The 24,500-nt window shown below is 44.1% G+C and overlaps 1 protein-coding gene across 8 annotated transcripts in view; it reads right to left on the reverse strand.

Moving 5' to 3' along the window:
• The window catches only part of LOC137635197 (G patch domain-containing protein 2-like), a 784,198-nt gene that overhangs the window by 590,452 nt on the left and 169,246 nt on the right, over positions 1-24,500 (reverse strand). For 7 of the 8 annotated variants that reach the window (XM_068367664.1, XM_068367658.1, XM_068367661.1 and 4 more), the window contains exon 3: positions 20,687-20,872. The exons of the other annotated variant lie outside the window; for it this stretch is intronic. In XM_068367664.1, the coding sequence (XP_068223765.1) occupies positions 20,687-20,872 (186 nt within the window). The remainder of the gene's footprint in view (positions 1-20,686; positions 20,873-24,500) is intronic. 8 annotated transcript variants of the gene reach the window in all.

The raw sequence follows: 24,500 nt of genomic DNA on the forward strand, positions 1-24,500 counted from the left end.
GCGCTGGCGCGCGAAAGAAGATCGTCGGCGCTTGCGCGCGAAAGAAGATCGTCGGCGCTTGCGCGCGAAAGAAGATCGTCAGCGCTTGCGCGCGAAAGATGATGTCGGCGCTTGCGCGCGAAAGAAGATGTCGGCGCTTGCGCGTGAAAGAAGATGTCGGCGCTTGCGCGCGTACGAAAATCGTTGGCGTAAGAAGATCATCGGCGAGCACGTGCGCGCGAGCTAGTGCGCTAGGATGCAGGGTCAGCTGACAGGACGATCAGGAACTGGGATGTGTCCTTAAAAAGGGGGGGCATCCCCCGATGAGGACCGTAGGCAGGACTGCTTTTGAGTCCAGAGACGAAGTTCTTCGTTGCAGTGCAAGGTTGAGCTGGTAGATCGGTAGGTCAGCTGGCAGGATGATCAACACTGGAAATTCTGCTTGATACTTCGAGGAAGGGTCTCTATGAGAGGCCTTTCCCGCGAACGGGAGAGGTGCCCTTCGTAGAAGAGACTAGGAGACACTCGCAGGCTGAATCACTGGTGAGCGCCTGTGCGCTATCTCAGGAAACTCCAAAGATGTGCGCTGATGTTCAGGTAAACGTTGGCGCGCAGTCCCTGAAACAGGATGTCTCTGGATGGCAGTCTCAGGAACAGCAGGCGAGCGCTTGCGCAAGAGAACGTTGGCGCGCAGGGGATACCTGGCGCTTAAGAGACTTACTAACAATGTGAGAAAGCCCCTTTTGGACCGAAGGGACCGGTGCCCATTGGACAACGGGGTGCGTGGGCGCCCACAGCGTCAGCAGCCAGGAACGGAGATGGCAGGTCAGCAGGTCTAGGAGATGACTGGTCTAATCAGGAACAATCCTCCGAAGAGGGGTCTCTATAAGTGGCCTCTCTCGCAAACGAGAGAGGTGAACACTTCGTAGAAGAGACTTGAAGACACTGGTGATGGCGCCCCTTAGGGCTGTTGGATCAGCAAGCTGACCTATTAGGAGCAATCCTCCGAAGAGGAGTCCTTAAGAGTGGCCTCCCTCGCGAACGAGAGAGATCACCAGACTGATCCTGCAGCAGCTCAGCCCCTTGAGCATAGCTGCAGGTGCGACTGCTCAGCCCCAAGAGCATTGCCACCTGAAGTTTTCATGCGCCCAGCCTTGCAACCGCTCAGCTCCTTGAGCATGGTTACAAGTGCGGTCGCTCAGCACCAAGAGCATAACCGTCCGAGTACCAGGAAAACCCATCCAGGAATTATTAAGGTATGAGAAGTTCCCCCTCTGCAGAGGGAAGCTCTCACACCTGGGAAGGGAACCTCCCTCGGAAGGGAAGTTACCTACCCCTGGAGGCGAACCTCCTTAGCGTTCTAAGATGAACTGAAGAGCTGACAGTTGTCACGGGAGGACTTCTAAGAGAAGGGATAACGCCCATGACGATATCCTAGAGAGACGGCAGCAACAGCAGACTCCCCAGGCACAAACAGGACAGCTCTGTTTCGTTGGCACACTTTAGTCAAACGAAGAAAAACTGCATAGTTAACTGGGAAAATAAAGTTAAATAATTATTTAACAGAAATTCCCCCGGGAGGAACTTCGAAGAGTAACCCCGAGGGAATAGCAAAACCTAAGAATTAAAAATCAAGTATGCGCCCTCTTCCCCCACTGACATTCACGGGAGAAGGGGGAGGGCGGAGAACTGTAACAAAAACAGAATTATAACAGAATTATAATTATGTAATTCATCTAAGAATGATCACAAATAGTAAGAACCATTGACCCCCGAAGGGAAGTGTTCTCCACAGAGAAGCTGAAAAGTTAAAAATACAATTAGATTTTATTAAAAATAATTGAAACAAATAAACGGAATAGCAACCCAACCCGCAACGGGAAAGAAGCTTCCGTAATAGTACGTAGTAATAGTAAGGGGTGAACGACCTGGAGTAGAGAGAGAGACCGTAGTCAATCTAAACTCCCACATTCCCTTCGCTGAGAATCCAAGTTCCCCGTAGGAAAGGAGATAATAAATGAATGAAGAAAGTCCAGCGATGACGATTCCCCACGGCGGCCGAATTAACGGAAAGCCGAAGGAACGAACGAAGGACCAAGAGGGAGAGGCCGCACCCCATGACGTGAAAACGCGGTGGCCTAGCACTATGCCGGTGACGTTGTCATACACTACACACACAGCACAAACATTGAAAAGAAAACTTACTACATTTCTATACACAAATATATACATAAACATAAAGAATGTTTATATATATATTACAAGTATAAGAAAAAGTAAGTAAAAAGACAAAAAGCATTAATGGCTGTCAAAGAGGCGAGAGTGAAAGCGGACACGTCCAATCACCACCCGAGCCAAAGTAAAAGTGAGCTCAGCACACAGGTGTGTGAAGGGGAAGGGGTAGAAAGCTACCCCTCCTTACCCCCCGCTAACTAGCGATGGGGGTAGTACACCCTCGTTAAAATTCTAATGGCTCGTCATTTCAGCTACGCCGAAAGTAATACCCATAATAAATAGTGTGGTTTGTATTTCAGTTAGGGAACAAATGAACCACTTGCTCTTTACTATGGATACTCACCCTTAGGTGAGTGGATGTCCTTAACACTACTGGCGTGGAACTTGACCTGGGGTACAGTTCTGAGCTCATTAGAGCGTAAGAAAAGTACTCTGACACCTCATGAACTCCCAATTTTTTTTTGCAGGAGAGTTGGAAGTATTTGAAAGCCAGAGAGGCTGCCCTCATTTTCAGGAGGTTTATGAGGCACTGTCAATCGAAAGTGGACCATAGCCTGAAGGCCATGTGTTGTAACAGGTGAGCACCACTCTTCTCATGTATCTGTGAACTTGTGAAGAGCATCAAATCCAGAGGAGGAGAGAGAAGATCTAAGCCGGGCATTGGGTACCAGATGCTCCATGGAGGTCAGTTGGCTAAATAAACACAGCCACAGGTGTGTTTGCAGTCTTGCAAAATTCTGCTTTGGGATGAAAAATCTTGCCTTTTTTGGGTGGTGTCTATCTGCATCCTGAGGTATACCAGTTTCTGTGCAGGTTACAGAGAAGACTTCAAAATTTATCACAATTCCCAGATCGTGACAAAAGATGAGAAGACCATCTCAGTGTCGGAGAAGGGTCTCCACAGTCTGCGAGAACCAACCAAATGTCTAGATGAAGAAGCAGGAGGATGCTCTTGGCATAGGCCCAGGGTGAGACTAGGATGAAAACACTCGTGAACATCTGAGGTGCTGTGGACAGGTCAAAGCACAGTACCTGAAACTGGTAAATCTTCTCATGATGGATGAATCTTAGGTACTTCCTTGATGCAGGTTGGATAGGGATCTGGAAGTAAGAGTATTTTAGAACCAGCATGCTCATGAAGTCCTTTGGTCTAACAGCCTATCCATCTTGAACAGAGTCTGATGGACAAACTTGTTCAGAGGGGAGAGGTCAATGACTGGTCTCCAGCCACTAAAGACCTTTTCTACATGAGAGTCAACTATAGAAGCCTAGGGACCCGTCGAGAAACTCTTGGACGGTGCCCTTCTCCAACATTGTCTGGACTTTTGCCTGAAGGGCAAGATCCTTCGATGATCACTTCACAAACGAATAAGATCACTGGAAGTCGTGTCAAAGGAGGGAGAGAGATAGTGAACAGGACCTGGTACCCCGTGTGAAAGATTGAGACAGTCCAAGGTTTGACTCTAAGCATCTCCCATCTATACCACCTGCACATCAGGTACCCTCCCACCAGTGGTTGGGCAAGAGGAATTCTCCCTCTTAGCAGGAACGGCCAAATCTTCAACCTCTACCTTCTTTGCCACTGGCACCTTTACCAGGATAGGGCTGCTTAGGGGCTTCCCTCTTGGCGTTGGACTGCCTCAAAACGTTTGACACTTCTACGAGCCTGTCTGTGGTTGGGGACACTCTTGGAGCAGATGGTGCTTAAGAGTGGGGGCGTGATGTCACCGCTCGAGTAGGAGGGGGGTCGTGATTCGCCTTCCTCAAACCCTCCGCAACTGCCTCAATGTCTTCCGGGTTAAACAAGAAAGGACCTTCCATTGACGAGTTAAGTAGTTTAAACACTTCTCTCTTAGGCAGCTGCCTGTGGAACCTCTAAATGACTAAGTCTTGCCATTTCCCAAACCAGTTATTCCACTGGTTGGCTATGTTGTGAGCTAGAAACTCAAAAGCTTTATTTTCTACTGATTCAGTCAAATCCTAATATGCAGATAGCCAAATGAGCCGAACCAGTAGTTAATTCATGGAGCGGCTTGCAAAAAAACTTTTGCAACCCGCTTCATGTTCACAGCTTTTGCAGCTGAAAATGTCACTTACTCTGCCGCCAATTAGTTCAAGGACAAGTTGTATGCCAATGCCAAGACTGCTAGGTGTAAAGGCAAAGGGTCATCATGTACTTTGTAGCAATTCCTTTACCGAACAAATGGCGCAGATATTAACCGCAGAGTTACTCGCCCTCAGAGTCACTAGTTCCAGCAACTTAGGAGATGAAATTCTTCCTGGCACCCTTCACCCTCCTAAACCAAGGTAACTTTATATTGGTCTTCGCAGTTTGGGAGGTCTGGCAGAAGAGATCAGGGACCGTGTCCTTCCCCTCGGGAGGGGAGTATGATGGATTGCCCAATCCACCAAATTTTCATATGCAGCCAAACACCTACATAAAGGAATGGTTCAACTCTCTTTGATCGTTGATGGACATTTTAGGGCTAGCTGGTTGAGACCGCACCCAGTACAAGTATTCAGAATTTTTGTCTTTTGACTCGTCTAACTCCAGACTCACACCCATAGAAGCCTGGGTTGTGTCAGGTTCAGGACAAAAAGGGCACGAGGCCTAGAGGGGAGGTCCTGCACTATAAGCAACAACGTGATAGGTACTGAAACATGAATGCCCTTGTGATGATCTGGAGCCTTGAGCACTTCACAGCCCAGTGCTTCAGAAGGGTTCCCATATCCTTCTGCTCCCAGGGATTAGCCCACAAAGGAGGCGAGAAGACTAGCAGTCTCCTTCCGAGAGTCGCTGCCGGCTGTGAAGCCTGCGGAGGGACCATGAGAGCAGCCACTGGCTCCGAGGGTGGCACACATGGTTTGGCACTCTCAAACTCAACTGGCTACAGCCGGTAGTTGCCCATAAACAAAACTTTATTAGTGATCTCAAACCTCTGCTTGTCCTCATGTGAAAGATATTCCTTAGAAGAGGTGTCTCATTCCTCTTTTTATCACTTGAATTGGGACAGTAACCAATTTTTCCCATTGGTGATTAGGCTTAGCATGACCAGACTTAGCATCAAGATGCTGCTGTTATCGAGACGAGTGACAAAGTCAAAGATTCCGAGGGTCGAGGAGGAGCACGAACAGGAGCCATTCCCTTCCATCTAGTGTTTGAAGGTGGGCTGGAACTTGCAAGAGACCCTGACACTGAGAGGGAGATTTGAACAGGTTAAAATTCATCCCCTGATGATCAGGCTTGAGCATGGACAGCAACAGCCTGCTTAACAGCCCTAACAAGCTCAGCAAACCATGGTATGTCCTTCGCGAATGAAGGGACGGCTGCACGTGCTCTTGGTGAACAGAGTTTGTTCACTAGGACCTAGGATCAACTTTTCTTGGTGCAAGCAAAGTGGGACGTGTTGTGGAACGGGTAGCCAGAGAAGTGAGTAGACTTCCGTCAGGAACAGAAATTGGCTTGCCAGGCCAGCATGGGCAATACTGAGGAGTGGGCACTAGGGTGCTAATTTCAGCTTTAGAGGAATGTGCTACTTGTTCCCGAGCAGAATCATTGTGAACAGGCCCACGAACACTGCCAATAGAACTTGTAGGAGGTTGGCCAGTTGCCGTGTGCATGCCGATGCAGGGAGCACGTGCTTGGAAAGCGGCGAGCAAGGCAAGGTTGGCTTGCCTGTAAATGCGTGCCTAAGTACGTGACAGCAGAACTAGCCTAGGCTTCCCACGAAGAGAAATGCATGCAGGGCGAGATCACAGAGGATCTAACACTCGCAATACTTGTTATGCCTTGGAGGCATAGCAAAAGGGGGATACGCCTACTGGAAGTCAGCTGCCACAAGCACCAGGGTGGTGAGAAGAGCATAGCTCCGAGGTAGTAGAGCGAGGTAGTCATGAACCACATATCCTCTTAAGAGGACCACTCAAGAGAGGAAGCCGTCTCACTCTGACAAGAAGGGCAACCAACCTGGTAGGGTGGAGGAACACAAGGTTTCTCCTACTGAGCTTGCTGAGCAGGCTTAGTGGGCTGAAAAAGTTCAGCTTGCTCGTTGATCCCGAGGGGATCGTGAACATAGGTGGAATTCTGAGGAGAACCTATCTGGAGCTCCTCTAGTAGGAGAGGAGCCGCAGAGGAAACGTCAGCTTGAGACTAGAAACCTACAAGAAGGAACTCCGTTCTAACGAGTAAGGTTGGTTCTACAGTTGGGACATCTGATCATGCCTTGATTTCATTAGTAGTGAAGACTGAGCAGCCTCTCCCTGATGTATCATACTAATGTGAGATTTACAAGAAGGGCGTTAAGAATTTGGAGAATTGGTAATGTTACTCCACTATGTTAATGTGTTTGTGGTGGATCAAGACCAACTGATTAAGACCCAATTTCCATAACTCACATATTATCCAAAGTTTTGGAAATGTCTTTTGGCAAAACTCTTAATAGGTTTGCTGAAGGTAATCATCTGTTCCCTAGTTTGCAATTTGGTTTTTGTAAAGCCCTTGGAGCATGTGATAGCGTTCTTACAATCTTCAATGCTGTACATAAATCCCTTGATTTTGGTCTGGAAGTTTGTATGACTGACCTTGATTTCAGTGCTGCCTTTGACCGTGTTAATCATGAGGCCCTCGTTTTCAAACTCGAACAGTTGGTAGTGGGTGGATCATTGCTTAGCATTATTACTGAATTTTTAAGCAATATTATTTCTGGGCTCCACCTGTGCCGCTCCGTGAAATACTCCTTTTGCATCATTTCTAAGGTATATAACTGCTATGAATTACCAGAGAAAAAAGTTGCATAGGAATGCTAGGGTTGAACCCAGCTCGCTCACCTATATAAGGTGTCGGTATAATACTGGGGCGTGATAAATCACAACCAGAGGTCTCGCGCCGTTTAGATATCCCCGTTACAGCGAAGTGCCGTTCAACACCCACCGCTGAATGCTACTACCACCATCTCAACCCACGCCAATGACGTCACTCCTTTCATAGCATCATCGCTCTCCGCTGTTGTGATTTTTGGCTGTGTTTTTTCGGTGTTTTTTCTCCGCTCTAGTGCAAGATGTCGGATGCCCAAGTTTCCCCATCTAAGTTAAGTACTAGATCTATGAGTTTTGAGCTTTTGGAGGTAGCATTGCCCTTATTTTTACTTTTATTAGAGTTTTTGTTTTTTCCTCATTCGATGGCCCCACTCCGCGGCAGCCATGTTGGCTTGCTACCTCCTTCGCTCGTTCTTAACGCCTTACAATTGGTCTTCTATACTAATTGTTTTTCGTTTTAAACCTGTTACACTGGAGTTTTCTTACCGATTAACACTTTGCTTTTATGATATTATGCTACGTATCATAGCTTTTGAACTTTGGGTTGGCTTTCTTGCTTGCCTTCGAGGCGCGTTCCTGGATGGTTTTTTGATACCGTGTTATGGTGTTTTTTTATCTGGTTTTTATTACATATTACCACCTAGTTAAGATTAACGCTTTAGTTCGAGTGGGACTCTAGCTTGGCAGTTTTTATTTTAGTTTTGTTATCCTACCGATCGGCATCTACCCGATTTAGAAGTTATGTTGGCCCCCCTGTCCAGCTCGGCACCTACCCGCGCTGGAGGGCTCGGCTTGTTATTCTTTTTCCCTGCCATTCCCCTGCGTCCCTCTCTTACTATCTTATTTTAGCTGCGCATGCCTTATAACCTAGTTCGATACGTTACATTATTTTACATTAATTTTATTATCCGTATATGATCATTCCGTTTTGTTATTTCGTGGTTCCATCGGTCAGGTTGGTACTCCTGTCCTCCCTCGGTCCCACGTGATCGCCTCGAGCTCCTCTATTGGCTAGTTCTCGCTGGCTCCTCCCTCTCCCCCTATCGGTGTATGGCACCCCATACCCTCAACCCCCTCCAGGGATACCTCACGTCTCTCAGAGACTTTGGAGTCGGCTGTTTTGCTTTACGGGTCGAGTCCTCTCATTCCCCAGCCTCCCCCCCCCCTTCCCTCTCCCGGGATACCTACTGACTCCTTCCCCTAGTCGGAGCCGAGAACAGCTGTCGAGGTTATAGTCTAGTACGCTCATTTTCTTGCCTTGTCGAAGCCATTTTTCCTCCGCCGCTCTGATTGGCCATCGGTCGGCTGGGGAGATCTCGGTTGTGTATTGGGTTATTCAGCGTGATTCCCTCCGTTACGTACCGTACCCTACGGGGCCTCTACGATAGTAGTCCTTTTTCATTAGCGGGGAATCACATTAGAGCTTTAATTTATTGAGTTTTATTATTACATTTATTGTCTCTGTTCGTTAAGGTCCTTGTGGCTGGCGGGGAGTCATTGGCTCCCCCCTCCCTCCCTTTTCAACTCGCCTACCCCGGTAGGCTGGATGTGACCCCCGGGTCCACCTCAGTTGTCTCCCAGGAGCCAATGGTATAAAATGTCAGTATTATTATCATTTATTCTATACTTCCCCGGTACCGACGGGATAGTATATTTCCCCACATTCTTGACAATACTCTTATTGAATGATCATAACTAAATACGGATTTGTTTTAACTTTTCATTATTGCCTATGCTAAGTTTTTTCCACCCCGATTATTATACCGGTTCAGAATGTTATTCTTAGTCTTTATCCCGGTTTTATACCGGTTTAATTTTAGTACCAGGAGCACCCGGGTTCCCCTTGGGATACTAGCCTACTATGGGATACTCATGTACTGTATCTTTATTATTACAGGTGGTCCGCTGTCAGATGACAGCCTGTGCGGCCGTGCTCCAGCAAGCGTGCGGCCACGATGTTTGCAGGTCGCATGCTCACTGCGCTGTCCAGGTGGACGACCTGATCGTCTGGCATCCAGACAACTGCGTGGTCTGCTACGGGCTGGTCTCCACGCTTACCTCGGATTCGGTAGGTGTCCCTGTCGTTACTATCTAGATTTACTTCGGATTTAATCTCTGGATTTCCCTTGTTATTTCCATTGTAATCTCTGACCGAATTAAAACTTTTAATCTCGGCCTACATGTTTTTTACACTTCCTTCGACGAAGTTACTTTGTTATTAGTAATGGTTTATTGTCTTTCAGAGCTCTCAATCTTCTAAGACCTCTGCCTTGGCGACCCTTAAGGTCTGGGTCGGCGGGTTCGCCCGCAATGTCAAGGCCAAGAAACCATACGTCTTGTCCGAGGAAATGTGTACCTTGATATACCCCAACGCCAAGACCTCGGCTGCGGTCCCCATCATCACCAAGATCAATGAAGCTCTGCTCCTGTCTGAGGACCACGAAGTGATGGGGGAAGTAATCGTGGAGGACGTCGCGGCTATCAACCTCGACATCGAACCCATGGCTCTCGACGAACTAGAGCTAGGTAGGGAGGTAGGTGGGGCAGGTGGGTCCCAGGCTAAGATTCCTCTCCTTAGTCCGTCTTTTTCTACCTCTTCCGCTAATTCTTCTTTTCAGGGGTTCTCGGGGAAGCACGTGGCTGATATCAGGCCACGTCCTGTTGCCCCTAAGATTAAGTCTTCACGTAGACCCTTACTGAAGACCCGCAAGTCTTCCAAATCCCCTAAATCAGTCAAGACTTCGTCTTCCAGAGTCCCTAAAGACTCAGCTGTTGCTTCTTCTTCCTCTCTTGGGTCGAGAGCGAAGACAGGCTCCAAACCAAGATCCCGGAGGCTTCCTTCGACCCGGACGCCTTTTCCAGCAAATTACTGGATCAGATCGGTTCCTTGATGACGTCCCTCACTGAGAGGGTACAACACCAAGAGAGTCTCGTTGAGAGCCTCATGCGTTCGGGACTGCCGCAACAACAACATGTCATCCCGGATGCCTCTAAGCTCCCGGAGTTTGTCAAGAGCAACCCGTGGAGAATGGCCTTGCACTTCCCTTTCAAAGATGGCATGTTGACCATCGAGGGATGTGGCACCCGGCCTATTGAGGACTTCGAATTCTACCCGCCGGGTCTCCAGTTCCCCTTCTCCGGTTTTGCTCGTCTAACCGAGGAGGCTGCTCTTGTAAGGCTGGATAAAGTTCCCAAGGAAACAGTGATCTATCCGAAAGAACAGGCTCAGTCCACCTGGGTTTGGACCCTGAACGAGTGGGAGTGTGTGAATACCATGCTCACACCCCATAAAAGCTCCTACATAATGTTCGTGGTAGACGAGCAAACCCCCACTCCGTGAGTCACCAAGATGATGGACCTCGCCCATCAAGCTATCAACGAGGACAAGCCGTTACCGCAACTGCGGGAAACAGACCTGACTTCCCTCCTGTTCCCGGGAGATCACGAGTGCTGGCTTAACGTCCCAGCCACGTTCACGGCGGGCAAGCTAAGTGCTGACTGTGCTTCCACACAATTTAGCGAACGTCTTCCCAGGCTTCCGGAGTCCTTAATCCGCCTCGAGTTCGAAGCCCGGACCAGGCTAAGTAGGTCAATTAACTCAGCTACAATGTACGAGGAGGAACCCCTTTTTAAGGTTCTGACAACGTCTTTGCTTCAGACCTTGCTGTCTGATGCCTACGACTTCCTTGCAGCCAGATGTCGTTGCCGTAGACACGTCTTGTCTGAGGCCACCATAAGACATGAGCCTAACAAGCTCATTAAAGCCCCGATCTGGGTTCCTGACTTATTCCCGGAGGATCTCGTTAATAACGTCCTCAGCGAGGCTGCCAGAGTCAACCAGAGCCTCAAGGTTCGGTGGGGCCTAGTCCCCAAACATAAGTTTGAACCAGCCAGCAACCAATCTCGGGGTAGGAAGAGGTTAAGGCCTTTCCAATCCTCCCAAAACCGACAGCCACTTCAAATAGTCCAAACCATCCCTGTATCCCAGGGGAGTCAACCCTCCACTTCAAAGGGACAACCCGCAGTATGTGTTGGTCCCTCAGTCTCAGGTAGCAACTACCTCGTATGCTACTTCCCCTGCCTTTAACCCTAACTATGAAACCCGAGGTGCGTTCCAAGGTTACCAACGCGCCAGAGGCTCGGGTGCGAGAGGAACTTTTCGCAACAGAGGTGGCGGAAGGACCTTTTCCTGAGGCCGAGGATTCCGCGGAGGCCGAGGAGGCAAATCCGCAGCGAACCATTGAGAATCCTCGGGTAGGGGGGAAGACTCTACATCTTTCGGAACCGTTGGAAGTTCAGCAATTGGGCTTTCAGCATAATTTCCAAAGGTCTGGGGTGGAGTTGGATAGAAGGGCCCCCTCCGCCAACGAGTTTCCATCAACTTCCAACGAAGGAGCTAGCCTTATATGCAAACGATCTATTGCAAAAGAACGCAATCAAAGAGGTAAATCACTTGAAATTTCAAAGTCGCTTATTCAGCGTGCCAAAGAAAGACTAAGACAAGCAAAGAGTAATCTTGGACCTGTCTCATCTGAATTCTTTCATTCGATGCGACAAGTTCCACATGCTAACCGTCTCTCAGGTGCAGACCTTACTTCCCCGTGGGGTCGTCACCACCTCTATAGATCTTACAGATGCCTACTATCACGTTCCGATAGCAAGGCATTTTCGTCCGTTTCTAGGCTTCAAACTAGGCAACCAAGCTTATGCATTCAAAGTAATGCCATTCGGACTTAACATAGCACCTAGGATATTCACCAAACTGACAGAGACGGTAATCCAAGAATTGCGAACCCAAGGAATTCAAATAGTAGCTTACCTAGACGACTGGCTCATTTGGTCAGACGTCGAGAACTGCCTCACGGCAACAAACAGAGTAATAAAATTCCTACAACATTTGGGGTTCCAGATCAACTTCGAGAAATCTCGCCTAGTCCCGGAGACCAAGTTTCAATGGCTGGGATTACAATGGGATCTACGTTCCCACACGCTACGTCTCCCAACGGCCAAGAGGACAGAAATAGCAAAGAACACAAAACGTTTTCTCAAGGACAAATTGACGTCCAGGAGAAATCAAGAGAGAATCCTGGGTGCCCTGCAGTTTGCCTCGGTAACAGATATTGTACTGAAGGCCAGACTGTAGGATATAAACCGAGTATGGCGCTCCAGGGCAAACGACAAATATCGAGACAAAAGGGCTCGACTTCCGCCAATTCTGAGGAAAAGACTTCAGCCATGGACAAAGGTCAGAAATCTGGCAAAATCCGTTCCTTTACAATATCCGCCTCCAAGACTCGTCATTCACACAGACGCCTCCTTAACAGGCTGGGGGGGGATACTCCCAGTACAGGAAAGTCCAAGGACTATGGTTGACAGTATTCCGCCAACTTCATATCAATGTCTTAGAGGCCATGGCGGTATTCCTAACTCTAAAACGACTGGCTCCAGCCAAGAACCAACATATAAGATTGGTTCTAGACAGCGAAGTCATAGTCCACTGCATAAACAGAGAAGGCTCCAAGTCAGGCCACATAAACCATGTGATGTTAGCAATATTTTCCATGGCAGCATCGAACCAGTGGCATCTGTCAGCAGTCCATCTAGCGGGAGTACGGAATGTAGTGGCGGACGCACTTTCGAGGACAACTCCGCTGGAGTCGGAGTGGTCACTGGACCTAAAATCATTCAAATGGATTCTATCTCAGGTTCCGTGTCTTCAGATAGACCTGTTTGCAACAGAGTCCAACCACAAACTAGAGTGTTACGTAGCCCCCAACCTGGACTCTCAGGCTTACGCCACAGATGCAATGTCATTGGACTGGAACACTTGGGAGAAAATTTACTTATTCCCACCAATAAATCTGTTGATGAAAGTGTTAGACAAACTCAGAACTTTCAAAGGCCAGGTCACTCTAGTAGCCCCCAACTGGCCCAAGAGCAATTGGTTTCCCCTGCTGGTGGAACTGGGTCTCCACCCTCGACAGATACCCAATCCAATACTAACAAAAGTAGTACAAACTTGCAATGTGTTAGCTTCCTCAAAAATTCAGTGCCCTTACTTTATGGACTTTATGAAATTTGCAGCTCAGAGAGGTGCAGATATTGATCCTCAAAATACCCTATTTTTAGAATCAGATAAAAGGGAATCCACCCTTCGACAGTATGATTCGGCTGTTAAAAAACTCGCAAAGTTTTCAAGAGACTCAAAGGTTGAGATGACAATGAATCTGACCGTAACCTTCTTTAGAATTCTATTCGAATCAGGCCTAGCGGCCAGTACTATTACTACTATACAATTAAATCAGCCTTGAAAAAGATTTTCCAAATTGGTTTCAATATTGACCTTACAGATTCATACTTCTCATCAATCCCGAGAGCCTGCGCCAGACTGAAACCATCAACTCGCCCTAGCTCAGTTTCCTGGTTTCTGAATGATGTACTTAAGTTGGCTTCTGACACTCTTAACGAGTCTTGTAATTACATTCCTTTATTAAGGAAAACCTTGTTCCTAATGAGCCTAGCTTCTGGCGACAGAATATCAGAACTTTCAGCCTTGACTAGAGATCCAGGTCATATTGAATTTCTCTCGTCAGGGGAAGTCCTACTTTCCCCCTGACAAAAGGTTCTTAGCCAAAAATGAGGACCCCCAGAACAGATGGTCCCCCTGGAAGATTGTTCCACTTCCTCAGGATCCATCGTTATGTCCAGTAAACACTCTGAAAGCCTACTTAAATAGAACTTCCATTAAGTCCTCAGGGCCCTTATTCATTAGAGAAAATGGAGGAACCATCAGCCTGAAAGGAATCAGACAACAGATTCTATATTTCATTAAACAGGCTAACCCTGAATCATTTCCTCACGTTCATGATAGCTACTTCTATTAATTACTTTCACAACATGAACTTTGATGAACTTACGAAATATACAGGCTGGAAGTCTCCGACAGTTTTTAAACGCCACTATTTAAAACCTTTGGAAGCCCTAAAATTTACTACAGTGGCAGCAGGGAATGTGGTTCCTCCTGAAAGTAATGATTCATAATCACAATGTCTTGCTCTATCCTCCTTCCTCCTACCTGCCTTACTTATTGTCCCTACTTTAGTTTTGGTTTTGTTTTTTACCTGAGCTACACCCTTATGGTGCATTTTTATTTTATCATGTCTGTAAATAGCCTTTCTCTCCCACGAGTTGATCTTTGTTGTTTTTACCCTCAGGATTGTAAATTATCAATTGATCTTGCAGTTTATTATTTTACCTTGCATTCACTTTGTCATTCCATAGTTTGGAATTTTTTGCTGCATTGTTACTTACCCATCTATCCTTTATGTTAAGGAAGTGTTCATTCACTGGAATTCTTAGTATTTCCTATTTACTTTTGAATTAAACCATGTTTTTGTTATTTTGACTCTAATTTACTTTCCCCTCAGGTATTAGTTCCAAGTTTTGGGACTATTTCTCTTGTACTATTTCACGGAGCGGCACAGGTGGAGCCCAGAAAAGGGATTTTGACGAAGGAAAAATCTATTTCTGGGCGAGAGACCTGTGCCGCCCAGTGAACCCTCCCTCTACTTCCCTCCCAGAATGGGCCCAAACTTGGGTGCTATGGGGAGTGACGTCATTGGCGTGGGTTGAGATGGTGGTAGTAGCATTCCAGTGGTGGGTGTTGAACGGCACCTCGCTGTAACGGGGATATTGAGGAGGAGATATCTAAATGGCGCGAGACCTCTGGTTGTGATTTATCACGCCCCAGTATTATACCGACACCTTATATAGGTGAGCGAGCTGGGTTCAACCCTGGCATTCCTATGCAACTTTTTTCTCTGGTAATTCATAGCAGTTATATACCTTAGAAATGATGCAAAAGGAGCATTTCACTGGGCGGCACAGGTCTCTCGCCCAGAAATAGATTTTTCCTTCGTCAAAATCCCTTTATTATCATTATTACTAGCCAAGCTACAACCCTAGTTGGAAAAGCAAGATGCTATAATCCCAAAGGCTCCAACAAGGAAAAATAGCCCAGTGAGGAAAGGAAACAATGAAATAAGTAAACGACATAAGTAATGAAAAATTAAAATAAAATGTTTTAAAAAATATCAACAGCATTAAAACAGATACTGTAATTCATATATAGACTATAAAAAAACTTATGTCAGCCTGTTCAACATAAAAACATTTACTGTAAGTTTGAACTTTTGAAGTTCTACGGATTTAACTATCCGATTAGGAAGATCATTCCACAACTTGGTCACAAAAGGAATAAAACTTCTAGAATACTGTGAAGTATTGAGCCTCATGATAGAGAAGGCCTGACTATTAGAATTAACTGCATGCCTAGTATTACGAACAGGATGGAACTCTCCAGGAAGATCTGAATGTGAAGGATGGTCAGAATTATGAAAAATCTTATGGAACATGCAAAATGAACTAATTGAACGACGGTGCCAAAGATTTAATATCTAGATCAGGAATAAGAAATTTAATAGACCGTAAGTTCCTGTCCAACAAATTAAGATGAGAATTAGCAACTGAAGACCGGACACGAGAACAATACTCGAAACAAAGTAGAATGAAAGAATTAAAACACTTCTTCAGAATATATTGATTACCAAAAATCATGAAAGACTTTCTAAATAAGCCAATTGTTTGTTCAATTGAAGAAGACACACACCTAATGTGCTTCTCAAAAGTAAATTTGCTGTCGAGAATCACACCTAAAATTTTAAGTTATGCAAAGGTGAAGAAACATTATCAATGCTGCGATCTGGATGTTGAGGAGCCACGGTCTTTGACCTGCTTACAATCATACTTTGTGTTTTGTTAGGATTCAACTTCATACCTCATAATTTGCACCATGCACTAATTTTAGCTAGATCTCTATTAAGGGATTCAGCAACCAAGATTTACATTCAGGAGATGGAATTGATGCAAAAAGAGTAGCATCATCTGCATATGCAACAAGCTTGTTTTCTAGGCCAAACCACATGTCATGTGTATATAGTATGAAAAGTAATGGGCAAAGAACACTACCCTGTGGAACACCAGATATCACACTCCTATACTTACTATGGTGCCCATAAACAACTCTTTGAGATCTTTTACTTAAAAATTTAATAATAATGCTATGAAATGACCCAACCACTCCCAATTGTTCAAGTTTGAAAACATGATACTCATGATTAACAAATTCAAAGGCAGCAGTAAAATCAAGGCTAATCATACGAACTTCCTAATCACAATCAAGGGATTTCTGTACAGCATTGGAGATTGGAAGAAGGGCATCATACGCTCTAAGGCCTTTACGAAAACCAAATTGCAAACTAGGGAACAGATGATTACCTTCGGCAAACCTATTAGGACGTTTCGCCCGAAGACGTTCAAAAACTTTAAATAATATGGAAATTGTGGAAATTGGGCAGTAATCAGATGGACTTGAGCTACAAAAAACACATTTACATAGTGGAGTAACATTACCAATTCTCGAAGTGCTAAAGGCTCCTCTTGCTAAATTGCACAAAATAACAGATGACTTTTGAGCTAAGAAATCTGGAGTCTTTTTAAAAAACAAAGGAAAAATACCATTTGGGTCTACATCTCCATAAGCATCAAGGTCCATCAACAGAGCTTCAATTTCATAAGATCAAAAAGCTATAATCTTACTTAGTTTAGCCTCAAGAAAACAGGAATGAGGAAGTTTGAGTTTATCATTACTCTGCTTACAGTCAAACACATCAGCCAAAAGGGTTGCCTTTTCCTTTGGACAGTGAGTGACCGAGCCATCTGGTTTAAGTAAAGAGGAAACTGTTGCATCTACCATATATCACAAGGAGTCGTTGTTGATGGGCACCATAGTGAGTATAGGAATGTGATATCTGGTGTTCCTCAAGGTAGTGTTCTTGGCCCATTACTTTTTTCATACTATATACACATGACATGTGGTTTGACCTAGAAAACAAGCTTGTTGCATATGCAGATGATGCTACTCTCTTTGCATCAATTCCATCCCCTGAATGTAGATCTGGAGTTGCTGAATCCTTTAATAGATATCTAACTAAAATCAGTGCATGGTGCAAATTATGGGATATGAAGTTAAATCCAAACAAAACTCAAAGTATGATTGTAAGTAGGTTAAGGACCGTGGCTCCTCAACATCCGTATCTCAGCATTGATAATGTTTCTTTAACTTTGTATGACTAAAATTTCAAGTGATTCTCGACAGCAAATTTACTTTTGAGAAACATCAGGTCTGTGTCTTCTTAATTTGTTGGACAGGAGATTCTTTATAATTCTGACCATCCTTTACATTCAGATCTTCTCGGACAGTTCCATCTTGTTCATAATACTAGGCAAACAGTCAATTCTAATAGTCAGGACTTCTCCATCATGAGGCTTGGTACTACACAGTATTCTAGAAGTTTTATTCCTGCTGAGACCAAGATGTGGAATGATCTTCCTATTCAGGTAGTTGAATCAGCAGAACTTCAAAAGTTTAAACTTGAAGAAAATGTTTTTATGTTGAACAGGCTGACAAGTCTTTTTATAGTTTACATATTAAGAAATATCTGTTTTAATGTTGTTAATGTTTTCAAATTATCTTATTTTAATTGTTCATTACTATTTATACTGCTTATTTATTTCCTTTCTTCACTGGGCTAGTTCTCAATGTTGGAGCCCTTGGACTTAAAGGATCTTGCTTTTCCAACTAGGATTGTAGCTTAGCTCCTGCTGCTGCTGCTGCTGCTGCTGCTGCTGCTGCTGCTGCTACTGCTGCTAATAATAATAATAATAATAAATAATAATAAACAATAATAATAAATAAATAATAATAATAATAATAATTATAATAATAATAACAATAATAATAAAAATAACAATAATAATTATAATAATAAAAATAATAATAGAGTTGTTGTTGTTGATGGACACCATAGTGAGTATAGGAATGTAATATCTGGTGTTCCTCAGGGTATTGTTCTTGGCCCATTACTTTTCATACAACATACACATGACATGTACGTTGGCCAAGAAAACAAGCTTGTTGCATATGCAGATGATGCTACTCTCTTTGCATCAATTCTATCTCCTGAATATAGATCTGGGTTGTTGAATACCTTGATAGAGATCTAGCTAAAATTAGCCCATGGTGCAAATTATGGGGCATGAAGTGGAAGTATGATTGTAAGTAGGTCCAGGAGTGGCTCCGCAACATCCAGATCTCAGCATTGATGATGTTTCTTTAACTCTATATGACTCTTTTAAAATTTTAGGTGCGATTCTCGACAGCAAACTTACTTCTGAGAAACACGTTAAGTCTGTGTGTTCTTCAATTACACAAAAAAGTGGCTTATTGAGAATGTCTTTGAATATTTTTGGTGACCAATCTATTTTGAATAAATGTTTTAATTATTTCATTCTACCTTGTTTCAATTATTGTTCTCTTGTCTGGTCTTCAGTTGCTGATTATCATCTTAATTTTTTAGACAGGAACTTACGTCCTATTGAATTTCTTATTCCTGACAGATATTAATCTCTGGCACCGTCGTTCAATTAGATCCTTATGTATGTTGGATAGGATTTTTCATAATTCTGATCATCCTTTAGATTTAGATCTTCCTGGATAATTCCATCCTGTTTGTCATACTAGGCATGCAGTTAATTCTAATTGTCAGGCCATCTCTACCATAAGACTCAATACTGCACAGTATTCTATTAGTTTTATTCCAGCTGTGATCAAGTTGTGGAATGATCTTTCTAATGTGGTAGATGAATCAGTACAAATTCAAAAGTTTAAACTTGCAACATGTGCTTTATGTTGAACAGGCTGACATAAGTCTTTTTATTGTTTATATAAGAAATATCTGTTTTGATATTGTTACTGTTTTCAAATTATCTTATTTTAATTGTTCATTATTTCTTATATGCTATTTTTCCCTGTTGGAGGCCTTGAGCTTATAGCATCTTGCTTTTGCAACTAGGGTTGTAGCTTAGCTAGTTTTAGCTATAGTAGTAGTAGTAGTAGTAATAATAATAATAATAATAATAATAATAATAATAATAAAAACAGAGGCTCACAGGGAGGTCATAACCAACCGCTGCGGAGGCAGCTATGCGCTCCTGCAGCACTTCAAGCTTCAGTACCTCCAAAAGTCATTCCTTCATAGGGAAACCCAAAAACCCCAAGGAAGGCCACAAATGTTGTCTGGGGTTAAATGGATATTGCTCCTGCTCCATCTTGCACCAAAGAAGGGCAAACGAGCATAATCAGCGGGAAGATACAAGGCACTAGCAAAAAAAGTCGGGACATTTTCGACCTCAAAGAAGACCGCGAGGGAGAAGAATCCTTTTTAGACATCTTCCGTTGCTTACAGTATTGCTCCTACTTAGAGGATCGCCAACCCAGACTCTCGTCACAAGTAGAAGTCTGCATGCAAGGTCTCGTCAGAACATAGAGCAAAGGCAGTAAGGATCTGTCTCTTCCCGGGACATAAATGTTTGCAAGGGCAGTCAGCAATGCCTGAATAAACCCGTATTGTCACAATCCTCAGCAAGCCAGATGCACCTGTAAGAGAAAGAATAGACAGTAATTTAATCAACATCATCTCCTCCTACGCCTATTGACGCAAAAGGCCTTGGTTAGATTCCGCCAGTCATCATTATTTTGAGCTTGTAATTCAATACTTCTCCATTCGTTAATCATCTCCTACTTCATGCTTCATAGTCAAAAGCCATGTAGGCATGGGTCTTACAACTCTTCTAGTTAAACATTTGGTGAACTGATCTCTCTTGGGGAGTGCAAAGAGCATGCCTAAACCATCTCCATCTACCCCTCACCATGATCTCATCAACATATGGCACTCGAGTAATCTCTCTCATAGTTTTATTTCTAATCCTGTCCTGCCATTTAACTTCCAATATTCTTTTTCTCAGATCTACAAAATCTGTTGAAGATTGTTTCATTGTCATACAACGACATGTCCATACAGTAAAACAGATCTCACTAAACTGATACATAGCCTGATTTTAATAAGTAATTTCAGGCAATTTGATTTCCAAATTTTACCTAACCTAGCCATTTTCTCTGATTTGCTTTTTTCAATCTTTCACTAAACTCCACTTCTAATGAGCCTGTACTGGAGATCATAGTTCCTAAGTAATTAATTATTCTATCCCATTAATCCTTCTCCTCCCAATGATATTTAATCTTCCACTACATATTCAGTTTATCATCATCTCTGTGTTTCTTCTACTTATCTTCGAGCACAACCTCCAGTGAGATTTCATGCATACTGGTAAGCAAGCATTGCTAATCCTATGGTGTTCTGCAAATAAGGATAGCATCATCAGCATACTCTAGGTCAGCTAATTTCCTATTACCAATCCAGTCCAATCCTTCTCCACCATAGTTAATTTACAGACAGGTAAATTTATCAAGGTTAACAGGGCAGTGGAACAACACATTTTCACTCTACTAAGCCAAAAACAAAAGTGATGTAATAGACTCAGTGACTGTGTGCATGCGGTGGCTGGTCTACGCCCCGCTAACCAGCGAAGGGTCGTTGTCAGCTCATGTAGTTTATGGCTAGTTCCAGCTACACTGATAATATATATCCATGGCTAAGAGCAAATGGTTTTCATGTAGGAACAAGCAGCATTTTCATACCTATTTTCTGTATCGGGAGATGACCTTAATGCTTTCTTCCGGCGATTAAGAGAGACGCCACAAAAACTTGAAGACTTTGTTATTGGTAGGATGCTTGAAATCCCAGCAGGTAGAACAGAAGTGCCCTGAGGATTGGAGGTGGAGGGGGCATCTGGATCCAGAGCTAAACGTTTGCACTTTCTCTTCCTGTAAGTTATAGACATGATAAAAAAAATCTTGTATCAAAGCTAACCCTAAAGAAATCTTAAAAGAAATGCAATATTGATATTAGGTTACATCTATGACAAAAAGGCAGCTAAGATGTCTAATGAAAAATTACACTTTGTAATTAGGCCTACTGTACAGTACATACAGTAAGAATAAATGAAAAAAAAACTGACTAAAGTAAACACCCTCGTATCCAGCATCCCTTGGACCAGAGGGTTGCCTGATAACTGAATTTTACAGACAACTGATCATCTCTATATTGTTACCAAAGCAGCCTAAAAGAATTCATACCAACTTATTACTATATACCGTATATTACTTGTAAAGGTGACCCCATGTAAAGGGCGAACTCAAAAATTTCCTTTAAAAAAACATGATTTCTATTTGGTACAGAATATTGTTTTCAGCTAAGCTGAAGTAGCCATGATAATTTTAGTTAGGGATATCTACTGCACTCGCTAGTTAGCAATGGGGGGGGGTAGCCTGGCTACCCCGTTCCCTCACACGCATCAGTTAAGTAACCACTTTGCTTACTGGCAGGACTTCTGGAGGACAGGGTGGCGAGCCAATGTGTATAAATAGTGTTATGCTTGTGTGCTAGGAAAAATACAAATTATTACAAATTTGTCATTTGTTCCAGTGCAAACACAGATACTTCCACTCTTTATATCGGGTAGACTCACTCTTAGGAGGGAGGAAGTCCTTTACCAACTGGCTTTGGTAATTGTCTCGGGGTTTTCCCTACTTCAATTAGCCGATGTAGTGGGAATCCTACCCTCGCTAAATTCTGTGCTATGCCCTATAGGGGCAAGCTCTCTTAGAGGCCTGCTGAGTTTTTGTGTCCGTGACACTAGCAACACGGATTGTCTTAACGTAGGAGCTTGACTACAAACCCAAGGTTCCTTAGACTTTACCCAATATCCTCCCTCACAGAGGTATTGGGGACCCAACAAGTATTATTTTTAAACTTAAGATACACAAGAGAAATGAATCTTACCTACAGAGAATTGAGGTCAGCTTGTGCTGAGGGACGAAGGTGCTGTTTTCCCCAGGGGGGGAGAGGGTGAAAGGAAGGAGAAGCCAGTCAGTCTACTCATTCACCCGACTTACCCGGGTAACCTAAGCCCTCAACCCTCTGCTACTTGTCCAACAAGGAGCTTGAGGGGTTTAGAACATTTGTTGTGCAGCCACCACAGGACCTGTGGAAAACGTGTCCAGGTTCCTGTGGGGTACGTCTTGCAAGTAGCGTGCGATGAATGTCGTTTGACGTTTTCACACGTCAGATTGCAATACCTGCGCCACGGAGTACAGGTAGTTATCAACTTACGACATATGCGACATACGACTACTTGACTTTACAATTTTTTCAAGATGATGACGTCAAAAGTCTTTTGAAATACTACGCTAATAGGACAAATATTTCCTTCGAAATATATTTTCTTGTAAAAAAGTAAACTGATTTATCCTGGTAAATTTGCATATTCTTTTATTGATAATATACAGTATCAATTTTCAGTAAAAAGTACATTAAGAAAAGTTTTCATATCTGTCAAGCTCATATCATATGTCTGGTGACGTCATATTACCGGTGGAAAGCGACTTCTTTCCAATAGGCTAACGATTAGTATTAGTATTCCCATTATCGAAATATCAAGTAACAATACAATGTATTTTGTGAGTCTGTATCGGTGTTAATGAATACTACTTAGCGTAAATTTGACTCTGTGCTGGTTTTATTTAATCTCTGATAATAAATTGATATTTATCTAAAAGTACGTACACTAATAGCACAAATTTTTTCTTAAAAATAATATATTTCCTTTTACATTATGAAAAGGGAATACTGTTCCGGCATCCCCCCAACCACGTGGACATATGGGAGGATTGCCCGTCCTAACGGGGTCGGCCTCGGCCAGACCCTCTCATGCCTCTGCCTCCACGGAAGGACTTCTTCCCTCGACAGACATATGGGACACCTTTTGACCCTGCTGTCTGGAGTCTCTAGCCTTTTTCGTTGGCGGTCTAGTAGGTGGATTCCTTTGTTCCTGAGGAGGGTGAGGTCTTGATGTCAAGGCCTTATGAATAAGAGAGTTTGTGTTGGACTTCCTCCACCTCTCAGCCAACAGCTCAACATCCTTACGATTAAATAAAGAACTCCCCCTCGAAGGGGACGTTCCTGAGCTTTGCTACCTTGGCCTGAGGGAGTTGCCTATGGAACTTCGTTATTACTACGTCTCGTCTCCTTAGGATGGTATTGGCCCAAACGTTCATCACCTGATAAGACAGGAACTTGATGGCCCGAGGGCCAGATAATAATAGTCTCCACAGACTTCCTGGTGGACTCTTCGGACCAGTCCTGAGACCGAACCAATTGTCCTACTGATCCCAACCAGAAATCCTGCCATGAGGTAGCCTGCATGGCATTAAAAACGGTGGTGGGAGGAGTTTGAAGGAGTTAGAACGGAGGGAGGAAGACGACCCAGTTGCCAGAGAGAAAACCTTCCGTTTGGCACACACTACTATTATTATTATTAATTGCTCAGCTACAATCCTAGTTGGAAAAGAACAATGCTATAAGACCAGGGGCTCCAACAGGGAAAGTAGCCCTGTGAGGAAAGGAAACAAGGAAAAATGAAATTTTTAAGAAGAGTAACAACATTAAAATAAATATATCCTATAAAAACTATAAACAATTTAACAAAACAAGGGGAAGAGAAATAAGATTGTGCCCCCGAGTGTACCCTCAAGCAAGAGAACTGTAACCCAAGGCAGTGGAATACCATGGTACAGAGGCTATGGCACTACCCAAGACTAGAGAACAATGGTTTGATTTTGGGAGTGTCCTTCTCCTAGAAGAGTTGCTTACCAAAGCCAAAGAGTCCCTTCTACCCTTACCAAGAGGAAAGTGGCCACTGAACAATTACAGTGCAGCAACCCCTTGGGTGAAGAAGAATTGTTTGGTAATATTAGTGTTGTCAGGTGTATGAAGACAGAAGAGAATATGTAAAAAATATTGACAGACTATTCGGTGTGTGTGTGTGTGTGTGTGTGTGTGTGTGTGTGTGTGTGTGTGTGTGTGTGTGTGTGTAGGCAAAAGGGAAAATGAACCATAACCAGAGAGAAGGATCAAATGTAGTACTGTCTGCCCAGTCAAGAGACCCCATAACTCTCTAGCGGGTAATTAACGGGTGGCTGGTGCTCTGGCCAACCTACAACCTATGACCACTGCAAAGCTGCACTGGTGCAAGGGTTTCTGAGTGCCAAAGACCAGGTCTGGGACAGTATCCTTACCTTCAAGAGGGGGGGGCCGATGGATCTGGCAGCCCATTGACGGTTCGGATGCAGGGTAACACCTGCCATAAGGCATGTTCTGTCTCCTTCCGCTCTGCCTCCATCATTTTTGGGCTAGCAGGAGCTGGAAAGATATTGTCCTCATAATCATCTTGCTCATCCACTTCCGAGCTCTCATCATCTAGATCGACAGGAGGCTGGGCAATTCCCGAGAAAGTACTTGGTATTCCCTGACTCTCAGCTCGTGGAAAGGAAGGTCTAATCGAAGATTTTCAGATAAACAAATCTTTAGGTTCCCTGCGTTGCAGCATGGGTT

The sequence above is a fragment of the Palaemon carinicauda genome, unplaced genomic scaffold, assembly GCF_036898095.1.
Source record: "Palaemon carinicauda isolate YSFRI2023 unplaced genomic scaffold, ASM3689809v2 scaffold10, whole genome shotgun sequence".
In the NCBI taxonomy this organism is placed as follows: Eukaryota; Metazoa; Arthropoda; class Malacostraca; order Decapoda; family Palaemonidae; genus Palaemon; species Palaemon carinicauda.